Genomic DNA, 19,704 nt, shown 5'->3' with positions numbered 1-19,704 from the left:
TAAGAATAAAAATCATTATCGGCTTGATGGTCATCAAACGATATGTGTAATACCGTTTTTTTTTTTTTTTTTTTTTTTGCAATATTTCTGACTGCTTTCATAATCAATGCTTTCCACTTTCTGCATTTTCAATGAGATCCCTCTAAAGGCGACAGTCATCAGCAATGTTTTTTTTTTTTTCATTCGTGCTGTTACGAACATTACTTTTCTTGTTTATTAGGTCTAAATAAAAGTTAATGTTTTACTCTCATTTTTTTTTCTTTCAGCTAGGGTAAAAAAACTAATTTTGAAGTTGTGCAGTAAGCTATCTTATTTATCACATTTTCTAAAACTTACTTAGGATAACTGCAATTCTAATTAGAGGATATCAAAATATTTATGGATACAAATAATTGTCGCTCAAATTTTACCGCAATTTCATGAATTAAGAGCTTTCAGTGAAAGTTGTGAAGTTGGTTCAGTACGTAATACTATGTTAGGAAAATATATAACTTTTGTTTCATATGTGAAAGTATTTATGAACTTATGATGATCTGTTTCAAAATATTGATTTTGTTTTTTCGTGAATCGAGTAGTTTCTGTGGGCGCGTAGAGCTGGAAAAAAAACCTATTCCTCTGCCAAAAATAGTCCTACTTCTCACTTTTCTAAAGTGAAATATTGGCTGCGTAAATGACACTTGAAAACGATCAAGAATCATTTCTTATGAAGTCTTGTAAAATTAGTAGTGAAACTTATACTTTTGTTCAATGCTCCCCATAGTAAAAAATTGAAATTTTACATTTAATTGCTGTATTTTAGGTTTTGTTACTGGTGCAGAAAAAAAGATGAGACATTTTATTAATAATAGTTTCTAGAGACACATTTATGAACATTTAAACTTGAATAAAGTTTCGGACAACATAAAATGCGTTTTCATTTAGCTATCTTATTTCATTCACAAACCATATTATTGACAGTTCTAAGTTTTAAGATGATAAATAGAAATGATTTAAAACATTACTATTACTTTTAAAAAGCGAAAAAAAAATCTAGGGGTTTGCCATAAATTCATTGCATGAAAAGAAAACTGAAAAATGTTGTTCTTAAAACAGCTATGGAACTGTTCTTAAAATTACTCAATATTATCGTTTTATTTATTTCTTTATTCATTTTGAAATAGTTAAGTTACTTTCATTAGATTTAACACAGATAAACAACTGATCCTACACACACAATAAAAGTCAGAATGTTTAATTTAATACAATTAAAACATTTGCAATTGAATAATTTGCTGAAAAACACAGAACCCTGCCTAAAATTTGCAAAAATGCCTTTTACGTTCATAGATTATTCATCTACTGATTTCTAAGATTTTTAGAGACAGCCCTTAAAAAGCGACTTAAAATGCTACTTGTATTTTAAACGTGTCATCAAAATTGAGGTGTCTTTATCGCCTTTTTAAATGCAATATTAAGATCCTTAAAATTGCGATGTAATTTATTATCGTTAGATCACAGGCTAGGTCCATTGAAAAAGCAATTTTTAGTAAACTTTGAAATCAAAAAGAAATAAGTAAGAAAAATTTAGTCTACATCATTCTCATACAAACTGCCTAAACTTTTTAACAGCTCAGAGTTTGTGTTCTGGTTATGTGTGCTTTTGTAAAATTAATGTAAAGTATCTTATATAATTTTTGACTAATCGTTAACATTTTTCATGCAGAACCTTTCCTGTTAGAGCAATTTTTGTGTTAAAATTTACATTATTTCTCTTAAACTTTATAAACTGAGATTCAGAAATTCGTAAATCACAAAGTATCATTGTTGAAGTGAAAATGTTCCGTCAACAAAATGTAAAAAAAAAAAAAAAGGAAAGGAAAAAAAAGAGCGAAAACGTTTTTAACAAATACCTACGCTATGAAGAAACATTCATCAGTGTCTGATAGAACTATAAATGCAGGCTTCCTCTTCGACTCTATATTTATGCCCATTTTTTTTATGGGAACCTAGCACGTGACCTACAACGTTTATATATGTCTCTATAGGAACCTGATATATATGCTGCCGCGTGATATCTGTCTTTATGGGAACCTAGCACGTTAGCTACCACGTTACTTAGCAGTGACTGAAACTGAGGTTTCAGTTAAGCCCACAACTTTCTTTGGATACTTACCGTATAAGGCCTCCAACACACGAAGAAACTCAGTTGATTCAACTTTCTAACGGGATATTATCAGATGTGTAAAAAAGTGAAGGAATCACCTAGCGTAATTTTACCAGTTTTTTCTTTGATCCCTGCATCCTTCACATGAGAGTCAACTCATCAGACACATGTGCGCTACCATTCTCACCCCCTTAAGTTGAATCAACATTTTCTTTGATTTAACTCATCGGAACATTTTCAAGCGTTCACTCTACACATGGAATCATGGTCAGTCAAACTCTGTTCAAGTTTAACAGCGTTGTAGAGAAGCTGTTCAATTAAATTAAATTTATTAGTAGAAAGGTTGATTCATTGAAGTTTCCTCGTGTGAACACACAAAAAATGACAGTCAACTAGTTGACAGGCAAGTTTTTCAAAGAGTTGATTCAAGTAACTTGCCTTGTTTATTGGAGGCCTACAATGAATGTAATGTACGGTATGAAATATAAAAAAATAATATGAAGTTTAAAAGGTTACATGAATTTTGTTGAAACAGTTTTTTTTTTAAATATTATCGGAAATATTTCAATACCTTAGCATTGCGCGAGTTCCCAGACCCGGATTTTCTCATAAATATGTGTGGCAGCTCGCGTGTTAAATAGGTTTAAAAGATGTATGTTTGCTTGTGAAATTTAACAGAATATTTTAGCTCAAAATTTCTGCAAAAATATCCATCTAACAAAGTTAAGTTGCTTTGCGAAACTGATTTGAGTTAGGGCGCCTTGGGACTATATTTATCAACGTCTTGAATTAGAAGCCCTTAAATATCGTTCAGTTTTTAAACATAAAAATATTTAAATAATAATCAACTGCTTATTCCACAAGAAATTACATTGAACATGAAAATAATGAAATGATTAACTTGCATTTATGGGTATGTTAGAGTCTGATGTTATGACGATATATCGACAAGACTGCCTTGAAACAAAGAACATTTTTAATATCTATGCACAAATCGAGTTTAACAGTGAGAAAAAAAAAAATGTCTCGTTCTTCTATATCTAAATTTTTGTGACGATGTTCGTTCGTGTTTCAGAGTTTCGTGTGTTGTACATTATTGTTGGTGAATTCATTTTCTAACAAGTGTTTAATAAAATTAAACTATATTATTATATAATATTCCATTTCCGCTGTATATTTACAACGGGTATTTGTTATGGAATTACCACGGTCTCTTTTTATGGAACGTTTCCTTTATGTAAAGAAATGTAATGTTTAGAAAAATAAATAATTCTGTTTTCATAATGGTTTCACTTTTATTGGCATAATTTTTTCAAAATGGTCTGACAAAGTATTTTTTTTAAATCACTCATATCGTTTTCATTATTATTCCTTTTCGCGCTGAATCTCCCCCCCCCCTCAAAAAACATAAAGAAAGAAAGAAAGAAGGAAGGAAAAAAGAAACATGTTACATTAATAATATTTTACATTTTGCATTTTTGTCTTTCCCCCATCCCCACTGTTTTTTTTTCTAAAAAGAAGTTTCAAGTTGCACATTGATAGTCCCTATATAAAAATATATTCAGCAATTTCTTATTTTAGGAACAAAAATGACATATATATTTTTACCAGACAATTAAGCAATAAAAAGTCTTACTAAAAGAAATCTATAGGGGAGGGTGACCCAAAGCGGGTAGGCATTTGTATGCCACCGCATGGTTTGCAATCTGCAATTTATGAGTATGTCGTGTTTATTCAAATACCCCTGAGTTTCAATCAGTAAAAGCTCGGCTGCAGTGAAACGGCATGGAATAACCGGACTTAAAATAAGAAAAATGATGCTTATCTTAAAAAAAAAAAAATAAAGGTATGTAACTTGTGATTAGTCGAAGACATTTTTTTTTTAATTTCAATAACATTACGTTATTCTGATACCATCCACCTACAAACTACGATAGTCATTTCGTTTTTTTATTTTTTAAAACTAAATTTTAGGTCGTAATTATTAAAAACAAAAACTTGCTTTCGGGGAAAACGGGTAAGGCAAAGCGGGTATAAGATGTAATCATGTATTTATTCAAAATTTCTTGACACATATGCTGACTTAGATTTTCCATTTCAATAGGAAATGCATAACTTCAAAAAGTTATTTTTTGATGGTGGCAATTAGTTAGTCTATTAATTTAATCAGTTATTTCTTCATGATTTATAAACAAATGTGCTGACTTAGATTTTCGATTTAAATTGGTTAACTTTTTAATATATTTCTTATAATGGCAGTTAGTTAATTCAATTATTTATTACTTCACCATTTGATTGGCAAATTTACCAAATCATAATTAATTTAACTTACCCGCATTAGGCCCCCTAGTAGGACAAAGCGGGTTTTTCAAGTGTTTGTAATGTTTTTTAATAAATAAATATTGGATGAAAAATAATGCAAGAATCGCTTTTTATTTTGAAGTTCAAGAACCCTTCTTGGAAATAAAACCGAATTTGTTGCGATAAAAATTCAAAAGCTACAACATTCGTGCGTTCTTCGCTAACCTACATGCTTTGGGCCACCTTCCCAATACTGTGCGCTTCAAACCTCATTTTTGCGTGCATTTTATTTTTTAAATTTACGAGAGCGACAGAATAAAAGAGAAAAAATATATTGTAGAATTTACAGAACTATGTTTTGTTAAAGTCTGTAAGAATATGTTTAAGGACATACTCGGTTTTAAGTCATATGAATCTTAGTTCTTATCCTAAACATTTTAAAGCTAAATGCAACAAAACTATTAAAGAACTGTCGTCATTGACAAAGTTTAGACACCTGTTTCAATAGAAACCGTTTTCAATGATTTTTTTTTTAATCTTTAACTACAGTTTGTGACATTTTGTCCATTTGCGTACATTGAATAAAGCTATTTTGAGTCACTGCGGTGAATTCTAAGTCAAACATTTACCATGCGCATGCCTTCACAGAAGCTCTACCATAGCTTATTATTTAATTTGAAAGCTTACTAACTACGAAACGGCACGACCTTGAGGGTCACGGATCCGGAAAAAATTCTGGGTTTAGGATAATTCCCACTACATATGAACGCAGGTAAAGAGGTTTGACTGCATAGGTCCTAGTTCGGTCGTAATGGGGGACCAAATTTTCTGGTTTGGCTTTAGAAAAGCAATGGTTTTCCTTTGAAATAAACCTTTTTTCACACTTTTCTTGATATTGCATTGCAGTATCGGCCAACTAAATGCATTCAGAGTATAGAGCAAATTTCACTGCACCTACGTTGTACTAACAAAAGATGCGACAGATGTTAGGAGAGTTTCAAACCCCCCCCCCCCGCCCCCAAAAGCTATATTGCAGTTCCGAAGCCAAACAAGCAAATTTAGTACCCCCCCTTGGTGCCGAACTAAAACCAATGCACTCAAACTATTTTATCTGGGCTCATATCTAGTACAAATTGACCTAAATCTGGAAGTTTGTTCAGATTCGTGACCTTTAAGTTTTGCCGTCTGAAACACACTGATTTGGAGGAGTTTGGAATTAGAAACTTTGGGACAATATCAGCCCTTCCAAGGAATTCGGCGTCTCTTGTCAGTAGAAAGGAGAAGGTGGGAGGATATTTACTCTGGTGTTGTGAATCCATTTAATTGGCTCTTACTGCAATGCAAATGCCAGAAAATGGTTAAAAACAAGTTTAATTTCAAAGGAAAAAACAATTGCTTTTCTAGACTCAAACAACTATGTAGCCGAACAACAACTATGTAACCCTAGTTGTAGCCGAACTAGGGCCAATGCAGTAAAACCGATTTACCTGGGTTCATACCTAGTGGAAATCAACCTAAATCCAGAATTTCACCCAGATCTGTGACCCTCAAGTTCGTGCCGTTTTAGCTTATCTTATTTTACTTAAACAGAAAACTTCATAGATCCTGGGTGTCCTGAAATTGACTGTTTTCAAAAATTTAAAACAGGAAAACGGTAAATGAGAAAAAGAATATTCTTGCAGAAAAGTCATGTGGTGGGACGTATTTTTTTTCCCAGAGTTCCAAATTTTAGTTCAAAAATTTTTTCCAAGCGTTGCAGATAGTAAGCTCGCAAATTAAAAAAAAGATAAAAATTACACTTTTTTAACGTTTTTAATGAACAAAAGTTTTTAACAATGTTTTTAAAATTGCAACCGTCTACTGAAAACACATGTCACAATCGGAGGGAAAATAGGTGAGTTTTAATTCTTCTTTCTTGATTTACAGGCTTGTGCAGCGCCACCTATGGAAAAAATTTTAAACTGAAATTTCGAACTTTGAGAGGAAAATTGTACTGCCTTCCACATGAATATTCTGCAAGAATTTGTTTCTTATCATTAACTCTTTTCCTGCTATAAAATTTTAAAAACATTCAGTCTATTTCCTGACACCCGTAACTAGTACACACATAATTATCAAGATGAAGAATTCAGCTAGTGCATTATTTGCTAAAGTTTTTAAAAAGTTCTCATTTTTCGAAGAATTTTGAACTAAATAATTTCTTAATTATTACAGAGCATCAAATTTTGTAAAATTCAAAACAAGTGTAATTTTCTTTTGTAAAATTTTGCAACCAATTGTTCGTCATACACATTTAACTAACTCAACAACTTCTATAAAGCTTTGCGAAAATTCTGACTCGTAGAAATTTTCGTCAGCGGGGGGAAAACATTCCATAATATGAGGCGGTGAGAAGCAGAGGAATGCAATTGACAAAATTAAAAATTTGGTGATAACCATTACAAATGGAAGGTAGCCCCTTCTCTGTTTTGGGGTAAGATATAGTACTAATAGCCCTGGTAGATGCTGCTATACATCTTTATTTAGAAACAAATATCAATGAAAGCCTACCGAGTCCCGCAACAATTAAACGCGTTTTACTCATAACTTGAAAATATCCACTCACAACCATTTGCTTCTCACTGTCTCACATGGGAGTAGAAAAAGGAAATTAAAACTGAGATAGAAAATGAACGAAAGGTGATAAAGAAATTAATATGTCTGCTATTTTACCCAAAGTCAAATCAGATCAGACATTCTTATTGCCAAGGGAATCATTGACTGCTGCAAACGCTTCCAGTAAAAAAAGGCTCAGTAATTGCCACATGGAATATAGCCATTCTTCAAAAATTTAGCATGCAAAATCGATATGGAAACCTCATGTATGTATATATAAATACGGGAGAGGGAGGGGAAAACATAAAAAGTAACCATGAACTGTCTCAAAGTAGGAAGTGTCGGCATTCCGTTTCCTTGACACTGGCTTCAACGAATAGCATGGGTCAACGGCAGCTTGTTTTGGTGGACTGTTGTCATGGAAATGGAAGACCACCATGCATTTTTCCCGCTTCTTTTGCCAGAATTCCGCAGAGCCAACAAAGCGAAAGACAACAATGGCCACAGGTAAATACGTATCTTCTTTTTTCTGAATGATGTATGAACTTTTTTCTTGGCAGTTTCCAGTTGGAAAAGAAAATCCTTTTTACTTCTTTTACCATGTCCATTAAATTCCGCATTAACTTCCATTGACTTTAGTTACGTGAGTTTTATGTTCCTGAATGTAGCAAGAAACTCTAAGCATTCCTTTAAAATAGTTTCTTGTTGTTTTCAAAAGATTGATTGAAGTAAAAGAACCGAAATATGAATCATGGAGCTATTTGTTGCTAACCGCAAGGGAAAATATAAAATAAATAAAGTCTGAAGTTATTGTGTACTGAAAGCTATGTTTAAGTTAGTCAAATAGCATTCGAATAGAAAAAAAATTTTTCTCGTGGGCAAATTAAGATAGTTTTGAGTCACCCTGTAAGTTGTGACGCGTCACTTAAATGGTATTATATGACACTGCCATGAGCAGATAAATGGCAGTAACTGCACATTTTTTATTTATTTATTTATTTTTCATTTTTATCATCTATTGTACGTTAGTTTTATTGTTTCCTACTTGGTTTCCTCTGAAGAAAAGTAAGGAAAAAGGAGTCTAATTCCAACGTTTCCCTATTGCCAGTATCTAATCCAAAACGTGTTTCTTCAAATTTCTCGGAAACTCATTTCTACAGCAGAACAGTACCTTGAATGCTATGAAAAAAGTTAAATAGTTGGCACGTCATACGTTAAGGAAGTTTCGCACGCTTTCTCTCAAATTACTACTTTTAAGGTCATGTGTAACAATTTATAACTTCAAAAGATTTAGTCTATTTCTATTAGTAGTGTGAGTAACAGGTTTTAAACAACTTTTGATTTGATTACTTTTTTACTTTTACTAACTTATCAATAATATTCGTCAAGGTTTAGATTAGAAAGGTGCTTAAATATTTTTTAAAACACAGTGAACATGTATTTTCTAAAATATGAATATGATAAAATAAGCAAATTCTTGTAATACACTATCAATATTTCTATAACAAATTATGATAGGAAGATAAATAGTTAACTATTAATGTGTAACAATATAATTAACAATAATGTAACAATAATAATGTTTTAATGTAACAATATAATGTGTATGAATATGATAAAATAAGCAAATTCTTGTAATACACTATCAATATTTCTATAACAAATTATGATAGGAAGATAAATAGTTAACTATTAATGTGTAACAATACCGATTCACCCAAAATATGCTTAACTGTTACGAATAATTTAAATAATTCTGCTCGGCAGCTTAAGACACTTGTTTTGCCAGTACTAATAAATATACGAGTAAATATATATATATATTTACAGATTATTAAAATAATCCTTTTCTTTAAATGCTCTTGCTTAGTAATGTTTATAAAATCTGTACTTTCCATCTGCATGAAAGTTAAACGTAAAACCGAGGACTGCGACATTGACGAAAAAGTTGTTGACGGGAACTACAACTTTTAAAATGATGATTGAAGTTTTATCCTAAAATTCTTCACTGAGCAATCTTTTGTAGTCTGTTGGAAAAGCAATTTAAAGCTTTTAAAATTTCTGCTGAACTTCAAACATATTTTTCCTCATAACTGCATCGCTTTTGCAATAGTTGCTATTCCAACGCTGCTTCTCCAAAATATGTACCTAGTTTTTAAAAGATAATACTTTGTAAAGAAAGGCGTTTAATTAAACAAAAAACTTATCTCAAGAAGATTTAAATGCTGTCAAATTAATGCATATACGTATTGCCCAAAAAATAAAAAAATATTGTAAAAACATGCATATAAAAAATGTCTTTCCCTCAAACTGTTGGGTGAGACGTTTTTGTAAACTCACATTAGCATAATTGAAGGAAAAATAATTGCAGCATGATGAGATTATTCGTTAAGAAATAAATGAAAAACTTTTGTTTTTACTCTATATACTCGGGATGAAAGCAAACATTTCTAATTCAACGACCAGTTGTGATTTAAAAAATGCATTTGTATTTTTTTTTTCTTTGACAAGAAAAAAATAGTTTAAATATCTTCCCATTTTTAAGTAGAGTTTCGTCAGTCAATTAAACCATCAAGCCAAACATCGAAAAGTTTAATAAAGTCTGCGAAAATTTCTTGTGTGTGTTTTTTTTTTTTTTTTTTGCAAAACCAAAAATTAAAAATTGCTCAGAAATCATGCATTTTTATCAGACTTCTAGCATTACTTTTTTTATTCATATTTTATAGGCTTAAAAGATTGCTTTGCATACCGACTTTTTTAAATTATTTTGAAATGATCAAAACTATTCTTGATATAATAAAACAAACTTCGTGTATACATTATACATACATCAGTGAGTACAGGCTTATCATACACGCTTTACCGTCAAAAGTTCGCCTCTTACATTACAAGCTGTGAAGATTTTTTCCCCCGTAATAATGTTAATCTTTTCTTTATTTGACTAAATAAAAAAATAAAGTGTAGAAGTTATTTGGAATGAAAAAGTCCCCTCTATTTGTACTTAAACATGGGCAATCGCTTTTTTGCTCATCAAGTGTGTTTTTTTCCTTCCAGTGATTTGTATTACTTTTGTAACACTTTTCATGCTCGTTTTATAATTGATATTTTATGAAATTCCCTATTTTCATCTTACCAGGGTTACGTACCTACGTTTACAATATTTTTTTAAAGATTTTTAGTTTATGAAATTTCAAAATCCATAGATTTTATACTTTGAATATAACATGCATCAAACTAAGGATGTAAGTGGATATTGTCCATGCTTCTCTGCTTTTCAAAACTGCATCTTGCAGTTGAAATCAAAATAAGCTTCATGTTTCATTTCATTCTGAATTAGAGCGAAAATACATATTTTACTATGTAGGACAGTAGATGAACCATTAGGCAGATAATTCAACAGCATTTACAAAAGTACGTCCATAATTCAGCACAATGTCCATTATTCATTTATATGTCGCTTGACGGTTATGAAACAGAAAGAGGTCGGCGGTTTGTTCACTCAGAGAAATTAAAAACAAGAATTAGAGTTTTCGCCACAAGGAAAGGATGCTTTACTAGCTTTTTGTAAAATAATGCAAAAAACAAATAAATACTGAAAAATACAGCCTACTTAAAGATACGGTTTATGTTCTTTTCAAAAATATCGTGGATTTTTTTTTTAAAATTGATTTTGATATTCTCGTTATAAATTTTTATGTTTTTGTACATTATAAAGTGCGTAGGAGAGGGTGGCCCAAAGCAGGTAGGTTTTTGAAGAACGCTCAAAAAGTGGAGTTTTGGGATTTTTATCGCAACAATTTCGAATTTATTTTCTAGCAGGGTTCCTGAACTTCAAAATAAAAAGTGATTTTTGTATTATTTCAAACCCAATATTTATTTATTGTCAAACATTACAAACACTTGTAATACCCGCTTTGCTCTACCAGGGGGCCCAAAGCGGGTAGGCTTAACTAATTATGATTTGGTACATTTTCCAATCAAATATGAAGTTATAAATGATTAAAATAATTGACTAGCTAACTGCTATTATAAGAAAAAAAATTTGAAAATACTTATCCAATTTAAAGTCAGCACATTTATTTATAATTAAACATAAAGAAATAACTGATAAAATTATTAGACAAATCCTAAAAAATAAATTTTTAAAGTTATACTTATCGTATTGAAGTAGAAAATCTAAGTCAACATATGTGTCAAGAAATTGTAAATAAATATATGATTAAATCCTATGTCCGCTTTGCACGAAAGCACGCTTTTTATTTCAATAATGATAACCTTAAATTAAAAAAAAGAAGCAAAAGAAATGACCATCGTAGTTTGTAGGTGGATGGTGTCAGAATATCGTAATATTATCGACAATCAAACAAAAAAAGCAGATCTTTGACTAATCATAAGTTACAAAACTTCATTTTTTTAAAAGAAATGTATCATTTTAAGGTAGACAAACAGCCTAATTTTCAACAAAAAAAAAATCGATTTTAAAAAATTTAGAGAACCCCAGTCTTCTTTTTAAATCTACGTTGGTTTTTTTAAATCGATGAATTATTGAAAAAACTAGAAGAAATTTACTTAATTCAAATGCACTGCTTATAACTGAAGTTTACTTTATTTCTTTCTTGATTTTCTCATAACCACGTTTTCAAAATTTTTATTTATGATAACAGCTCTATGGAAAAAGTAAATATTTGAAACTTCCCAAAAATGCTAATTAAACATATTACTGTGATATAATCCTCGATAAGTTAATGTACATGCAGTATTTGGCTTTGAAATAATGATTAATTACACTTGGGGGCCAAAAAGCACGTTTTATGGGAAAATTTTTCAAACATTATCCGTAAAACCTGTTTTTAGTTTATTATTTCCTAATTGGAGAGTCACATAATTGTATAGTATCTAACGGAGAGATAGAAACTAAAATTTTTAAAAATTATGTTAAGGTGAAAGCACTGAAAGTGTTAAGGAAACGTTTTTTTTTTTTTTTTTTTTGCAAAAAGATTTTTTTTTTTTTGCAAAAAATATGTTTTTTTTTTTTTTTTTGGACTGATTAAAACTCGAGGGTGTTCAGGTTAGCACAACATATGTAGGTATCACCCCTGATACAATATGCGGGGGCATACGAAGGCCCTACCCATTTTTTATTGATGTGTTATTTATGTCATATTTAATAATCGTATAAAGTTTTAGAATGGTGCAAGAATATTGAAGATAAAATATTTAGGGTGTCCATCTACCTTAGCTACTTGTGTTATGATACCTCAAAGTACTTACGCAAATGCGCTTGTATTTAAATACAGGTATAATGAATGTATGTATTAAAACAGCCCATCTACAATTATTCGCCGAGATTTGAAATTTTGAATGTAAAATCTGCATAGCATCTAGTTTTGTATCTTTTTCTTATATTGCTTTGTGTAAAGTTTTAAAAGTACTATTAAACATTTTTTTAAAAAATATTAACACATTTAGAAGTCTTCTTACACACTGCATCGCTTAAAAGATGAAAAAGAAACTAAAACGAAAAAAAAGTATCGATTTCGGATGACTCGCAAAATATTAGTCAAATTTGGTTTAACCAATTACAAATCCAAGGTTCGCATTGCTAAATCATTGCATAAGTTGAATAAAAATACCTGAAATTTCTAGCTACAAGAAAGATGAATGAAATTAAGAGTTTCTTACACTTCGATTAATTTTATTGTCTTTTTTACTAATCAGACAAATAAATTGAAATATTAGTTCTATAATCAAAAAAAAAAAAAAAAAAAACGTGCATTTCTTAAGCCATTACTAAAAGAGTTATTAAATGAGTAATTGTTAAAATTCGGATTTTTTATTTCCCTTTGCAGTACAAAGTCTTTAACTTAATTAATAAGGACTAAAATTTTTAAAAAGTAAACTAAACAAAAAGAAATATTCATTAACGATAAAAGAGGTTCGATTAAATGTTTTGTTGGCCTGCCTTACCTCGATTTATAAACTAAATCTTTAAGGAAACAGTTTCCGATATCAATGAGCGTATTTATTTCTATAAGCATCAAACACACATTTTACGATGAAGAAAGAAAAGTTAGGTACATTCGTAAAAACCCTTGCAAGCCTTTTAAAAAGCTAAGTGATAGAAATCATTTTTAAAAATGCATTTTAGGTTGAATAATTGTACTTCGCAAAACCTAATTTAAAAAAAAAAATGATTTTCGTTTTGTATCCGGTTGAGAATTTAATTTCTATAAAGTATGATAATTTGATTGGAATAAATCAGAAGGTATATTGGTGATTTTCTCGGATCCATCTAAAATTATGTAAGATCTAAAATTATGATGTTTTTTCTTCACTCCTTTTTTTCTTTAAATGAATCATTTGAATTGCTTTCAGCCCTTAATTTGTTCCCATAATTAACGAAACTTACAATGTACATCACATCTAGTTTTTCCCTTACTCTGCATTACTTTTCTACTGCTTAAATACTTCTTTATGTGTAATTAGATAAGAATTATTCGTTAACACAAATTGCATTTGTTATAATTAATTTTGTTCAAGTAAATCACAAAAGTAATAATGAAGATTATTTTCTTTCTCAAAACTCACGAGGCATTAACATAATTTTATTTAACAATTAATTAAGATTGCGGTTTATCATTAGATTAAGTAACAAAATCGCTCTTTGAAGATAAAGTGAGAAATGTTATTCAAGAGAGGCACCTTTTCACTTAATTAATTTCCTTTAGCTGTTGGTTTGGAAATGGGAATATTTTATTTCCTTCTCAAAACGCATGGGGCCGACTCTTCTACTTTGTTTTGCCGTTGCTATCTTCATTTCTACTTAATGTCTATATTAACATTTAGATGTGAATTGTTATTCAGAGTAGACGTTCGTTGTGCATTTACTTTTGCAATTACTAGTTCATACATAAAAGAATGTTGTTCGTGTTTGCATCAAATCTAATTAAAGAGGCTGTTTTCATTCAGTATTGGTTTAAATTTGTCTTCAGTTATATTTTTACCGTTTAAAAATATTTTTACTTAACATTTGCTAACGAAATTTGATTAAAATACTTCACTTTCCAATTATTTAATTTTACTGAAATTAATACTTCTGAGTCATTTCATTTCAAATCAGGCAGGCAGGTATGAAAAGTGTCATATGACCATCATTTTTTTTTTTTTAAATTACAGTAGTTACAACTAAGGAACATATGAAATATCCCAAAAGGATTTTGCAAGAAAAAATATTTTTCTTCAGTTACAGTCTATTAAAATTCTGCACAAATTCCGCCATTTTGGAAAAAACCGGCAAAACACTCCATTTGAAATGGACACTATTTCAAAAGTATTTAACCTATTTGAATAACTCTTTTTTCTAAAAATAGATAAGGACCCATATATCCTCTAGACATCGTTTTTGAAAGTTAAGTTAGGTTTTTTGATAAGGAAAAAAATTCATTTTTTCGGCGAAAAAACTGCATTTTTACCGAATTTTTGATTTTTTTCTTAATGGAAATTTTTTTTTTTTTACTAAACGGAGATGGCAGTCTAAAGCCCTTACATGATAGTTTCATAACATATTTTATTATAATCCTTTGTAGCATACAGCCTCGGAAATAAAATTTAAAATTTTGAAAATTTTCAAAAATTAGCGATTTTTGAAGTGATTTTACTCAAAAAACCCATTTTTTTTTTTAAATCTAAAAATTGGCTCATTTGAACCCCATATAATGCTTAACAAGTAGATAGACACCGCATCCCGTATTTTTTCCAATAAAATGTTTCATGATTTTTTGAAAGTGACCTTATCGCCCATGGTATGCATGTAAAATAAAAATGTCTAATGATTTCATTCACTGAAATTCTCTTTATATTAATGCCTAATAGCTACAATAATGGTGCACTTTATCAGGAACAACTGAAATCTTACTGACTTTTAATAATATACCAGTAACAAACCGCTTTTGATGACCCAGTATATACCATATTGTAGCTATTAGGCATTATATAATCAGAATTTGAGGGACTGAAATTATTAGAAATTTTTATTTTACATGCATGCCATGGGAGATAAGGTCACTTTCAAAAAATCATAAAACATTTTATGGGAAAAAGTACGGGATGCGATGTCTATCCACTTGTTAAGCATTATATGGGGTTCGAATGAGCCAATTTTTAGATTTTTAAAAAATGGGTTTTTTGAGTAAAATCACTTCAAAAATCGCTAATTTTTGAAAATTTTCAAAATTTCAAATTTTATTTCCGAGGCTGTATGCTACAAAGGATTATAATAAAATATGTTATGAAACTATCATGTAAAAGCTTTAGACTGCCATCTCCGTTTAGTAAAAAAAAAATTTCCATGGAGAAAAAAATCATAAAATCGGTAAAAATGCAGTTTTTTCGCCGAAAAAATGAATTTTTTTGTTTATCAAAAAACCTATGTAAACTTTCAAAAACGATGTCTAGAAGGTATATGGGTCTTTATTTATTTTTCAAAAAAAGAATTATTCCAATAGGTTAAATACTTTTGAAATATGTCCATTTCAAATGGAGTGTTTTGCCGGTCTTTTCCAAAATGGCTGTGGAAGCCACGAAGATCCTTATCACACCATTTCCAATGTACCATTTCTCCTCTATTTCTCTGAATGCCATAATTGGCAATTGTCCACTGAACCTTGTGAAAATTTACATGAAGCGAGAAACATAAAACATTTGCTTGCTTCCCACACGAGATAAATTTAAAAACTTTTGCCTTTCAGACATGAACAAAAATTTGAAGATTGTCTCCAAATTCATGAATTTTTTAAGAAAAAATAAAAATTTGTACATAAAGACTACTTTGGTACTTTTCCGTTACAGGTACGTGATATGGCGCATTTTTTAACTTGGCGATTACTTTTTATTTTATTTATTTCCACCATTACTTGTTTGGGAATATCATACGTTACGTTGTCTTTTTAATGCACTTTTAAACGAAGCAAGAGAGACTGTTATAAAGACTAAACTAAGAGATCCTTAAAAAAAAAATCGCTAAACAGTTAAAATAAGCCGGTAAAATGTAAAGTAATAAAGCTTGATTAAAATACGAGCCAAGCAAAATATTTAACATGCTTTAAAATAAAATAAGTAAAATAAGAAATAACAACGTCAAAAAGCACAAATTACAGATTACTGCTGTTTCGGCGTTAGAAGGTTTTCCTTTTCAATGCAAAAAAATAAGCTTATGGATAAAAAGATATCTGCCAGAAGGCGGAATAATTTATCTTTTAACATGTTTTAAAATGTTGAATAATTCGTCAAATAAAAATTTCCAAACAAATTAAATTGGACTTTATAGCCAAATTGTAAAACTTTGCGAACAAATTATCGTAAAATTCGCAACTCAAGCGCTCGAATACGCTACCTTGCGGTGATTTATAAAACTGCCGGGAAAACTAAAACATTGCCACATTGCGTTCCACGTATGTCTGTTGACGTAAACACAGGCAGTTTGTTCTGAGTATTTATTAACGCAATCGATGTGTCTTTCAGCTACAGAAATTGTTTCGTCCCTTAGTAGTATTCTCGAACTTCTCAAAATAATGTTAGTTTTCCTTATTTCCTTCTAAAACGTAAATTGATTGAGAAATGGTGATAGCGCTAAAACAAGATTACTCTGGATTAACAAACTTGGATAACGTTATACCAGGTAAATTTTTTTATTGTTTTGTGTGAATTTGTAAGAATATGGGGTTTTTATTTTTAATCTTAAATTAATTTAACTAACCATATTTTACAGCAGCATTTAGTTGGAATGGACAGTATGCAAAATATTTTCTTGAATATATTATCGTAGAACAAAATGAAAAATGTTTAACCGAAAAAGAATTTACTTTATTGCTTTTATTCTCAGTTGAAAAGTCTCGCCAAATTTGTTTAGGGTTATAGTTTTGGTATTGTGCGAGTAAAGTAGCCTTGGCGAAATTCCGCATGTTGCGGTTAAACCATTTTTAATTTTTATCATGAGTGGAATAAAATGGTAGAAAGATTACATAATTCGATAAGTAAAAAGAAATTATGGTAGATCAACTAAAAAGAAAACTACCACCATATATCCGTGAGAATTTTGCTGATGATTTGCATAACATGACATACATTAAATCATAACTCAGGAATTAGAAACATCGAAACAGAAAAATTTTAAATTAACCGATTCGGGAATTTGAGAGAAAATAACTCAGCTACAAAAGCAAAACAGTAAGCACTAGCCAAGCAAGGCAAAGAAGTGTCATCTTCTTTTGACAATAATTCGTAATGTCATATTAAATTTTCTAGCATTAATTGTTATTCTTGTCAGGCCACAATTATTATTTAGTTTTATCAAGAATTGATAAATATCGAATTCATCATCGTGGAAATGGTTGCTTAGAACTACGAACTACGTAGTTTGCATTAATTTCTGACGTTTAGAGATGCTTCTTGAATTCTCATTTCTTTCTACGTGGGCTAGAATATCAACAAGACTTTGAAAATTAATTTAAAAAGGTTAAAACAAAAAAATCATACATACGAACAAAAATCACAACACTTTTAGCATTTTCTTCGTTACCACGTTCGTTTTAGTTTTTTCGTCCGCCATTAGACAGTGACTACAGTGCCCCCTATAGATCGTTGGAGTTGCGAATAATGTTTTTTATTATCCAAGCAGATTTCTTTCACGGCAAAGATAGGGTGGCAAGGGGAGCTGCAGTAAAATGTAAACGGCAGAATTCCCGCCAAGCGGACATAGAATCATACTGGACAGAAGAAGATAACATGACGTGAAATTAAGCTTGTTATTATTGTTCCTTAAAAACACAAAATATGATGGTTTAATTTAGCATTCATGACTTGGGTTTCTCAATTTTAAAATATATTTGTAACTTTTTGTACGGAAATGAAGCTGTGAAAAGTAGGGGAGACCGGAGCAAGATGGCGAATGCCTTAGTTTTTCCGTTTACCACTACACTGTAAAAAAAATTCGGAAACGTTTCTGAGTATATCGTGCAGCTGCGGTTCATGAAATTTTCAAAAACGTTTCTGAGTATTTCGGAATTCTCTTTCTGTAATGTCCGGAAACGTGTCTGAGTATTTCGGAATCCTCTTTCTGTAATGTCGGAAACGTGTCTGAGTATTTCGGAATCCTCTTTCTATAATTTCCAGAAATGTTTCTGAGTATTTTGGAATCCTCTTTCTGTAATTTTCAGAAACGTTTCTGAGTATTTCGGAATCCTCTTTCCGTAATTTCCAGAAATGTTTCTGAGTATTCTGTGCAGCTGTGGTTCATGAAAGTTTCGAAAACGTTTCCGAGTATTTCGGAACTCTCCAAACAATTTTCAAAAACGTTTCTGAGAATTTCGGAATCCTTTTTCCGTGATTTTTTCCAAAAAATAATTCTTTTTTAATAGTATTGCATGCCATATCAGTTTCAATTCTTTCATATCTAAGAGCAATGAAACAAGCAATTTTAGAATCATTCGTGGATTTTTTTTTCTGAATTTCTAATGACAAATAGCATGGTTAACAGCATAACATATGCACAGTTATAAATTTTTGAAAATTTATGAAATAATATAGTAGTTTCATTCATAATCACAAAATCGTCGGGGGAGGGAAGGGGAGTACTTTCTCAGAAGTGGGATTGTTTGTTAAACAATATTAAACTTCAGTTTTTCTCTCAATATTTTCAAGACAAAATTATCAACATATTGTATTTTTAATGCAGAACTTAAAAAAAATATCTTGTATCAAACTTGATAGCTTTTATTTTCGGATAAAATTTGACAGAACTTACCTACACTTTTCGTTCCGAAATTCGTTCACGTCAAGTCAATTTTTTTGACGAACAAAGTGTACCGAAAAGTACCAACAGAGAAATTGATGAATTTAAATATGACACCAAAGTCCCCCTGCTGGAACCATTCGGGTTTATTCCTCTGTTCTTGCCCTTTTCCAGTTTATCACAAATATAGATACTTAATCAAAATAGGTTACTGATTTAGAGTGTGCGCAAAATGCATTATATATTTTATTTATTAAAACATTGAACCCTATTACATGCTTATTCCATTTCATATATACGAGAGTTCCCTCCCCCCCCACACCATAAGAGTGATGGTGCACCCATAAAATGATATAAAGCGCCCCCCACCTTAAAAAAAGCAACCTCTTGAAAATGTCAATGGCACAGTCTGCGTGGTGAACGCCCCTCGTCTTCTCACCATATGTGCATTGCATATTAATAACATAGTATTTAACAAGAAGTTCCGTCTAGAACTAGACGAGCCTACTTTCCCGTATACCCATACTACTTTCTAGTACCTGATCAATATTCTCAAAAATAGCTAAAATCGCAAATTTTTTCAAACATATTTTTTTTAATATTTTAAGCTGATTTCTAGGAATAAAATATTCCTTACTTTTCTTCAAAAAAAAACGAACAAATAAAATAGCAGAACCTTTTAAACAAAGCAGCTAATACACTTCTTTCCATTAAAAAAATTTTTTAACAGCTTTCAAAGCGAAAAAATAATAATAATAAGTTCATTAAAATAAATACATCATATAAAAAAAAATCGTTTCTTTTTCCCCTGTTGACAAAAATAATTTTTTAAACGAATTAATGCACTTACGAAAATAAAAAAAACAATAAAATGTCA

The 19,704-nt window shown here is 30.4% G+C and overlaps 1 protein-coding gene across 1 annotated transcript in view; it reads left to right on the top strand.

Annotated features, from left to right (window-relative positions):
* Window positions 1-7,529: 7,529 nt before the first annotated feature.
* Window positions 7,530-19,704, top strand: part of LOC129224199 (cell death-inducing p53-target protein 1-like) — an 80,445-nt gene continuing 68,270 nt past the window's right edge. The window contains exon 1 of the mRNA XM_054858627.1: window positions 7,530-7,546. Within this exon, the coding sequence (XP_054714602.1) occupies window positions 7,537-7,546 (10 nt within the window). The 5' untranslated portion in view covers window positions 7,530-7,536. The remainder of the gene's footprint in view (window positions 7,547-19,704) is intronic.

This window comes from Uloborus diversus, chromosome 1 (genome assembly GCF_026930045.1).
Source record: "Uloborus diversus isolate 005 chromosome 1, Udiv.v.3.1, whole genome shotgun sequence".
In the NCBI taxonomy this organism is placed as follows: domain Eukaryota; kingdom Metazoa; phylum Arthropoda; class Arachnida; order Araneae; family Uloboridae; genus Uloborus; species Uloborus diversus.
This window is presented reverse-complemented; position numbering and strand designations above follow the sequence as displayed.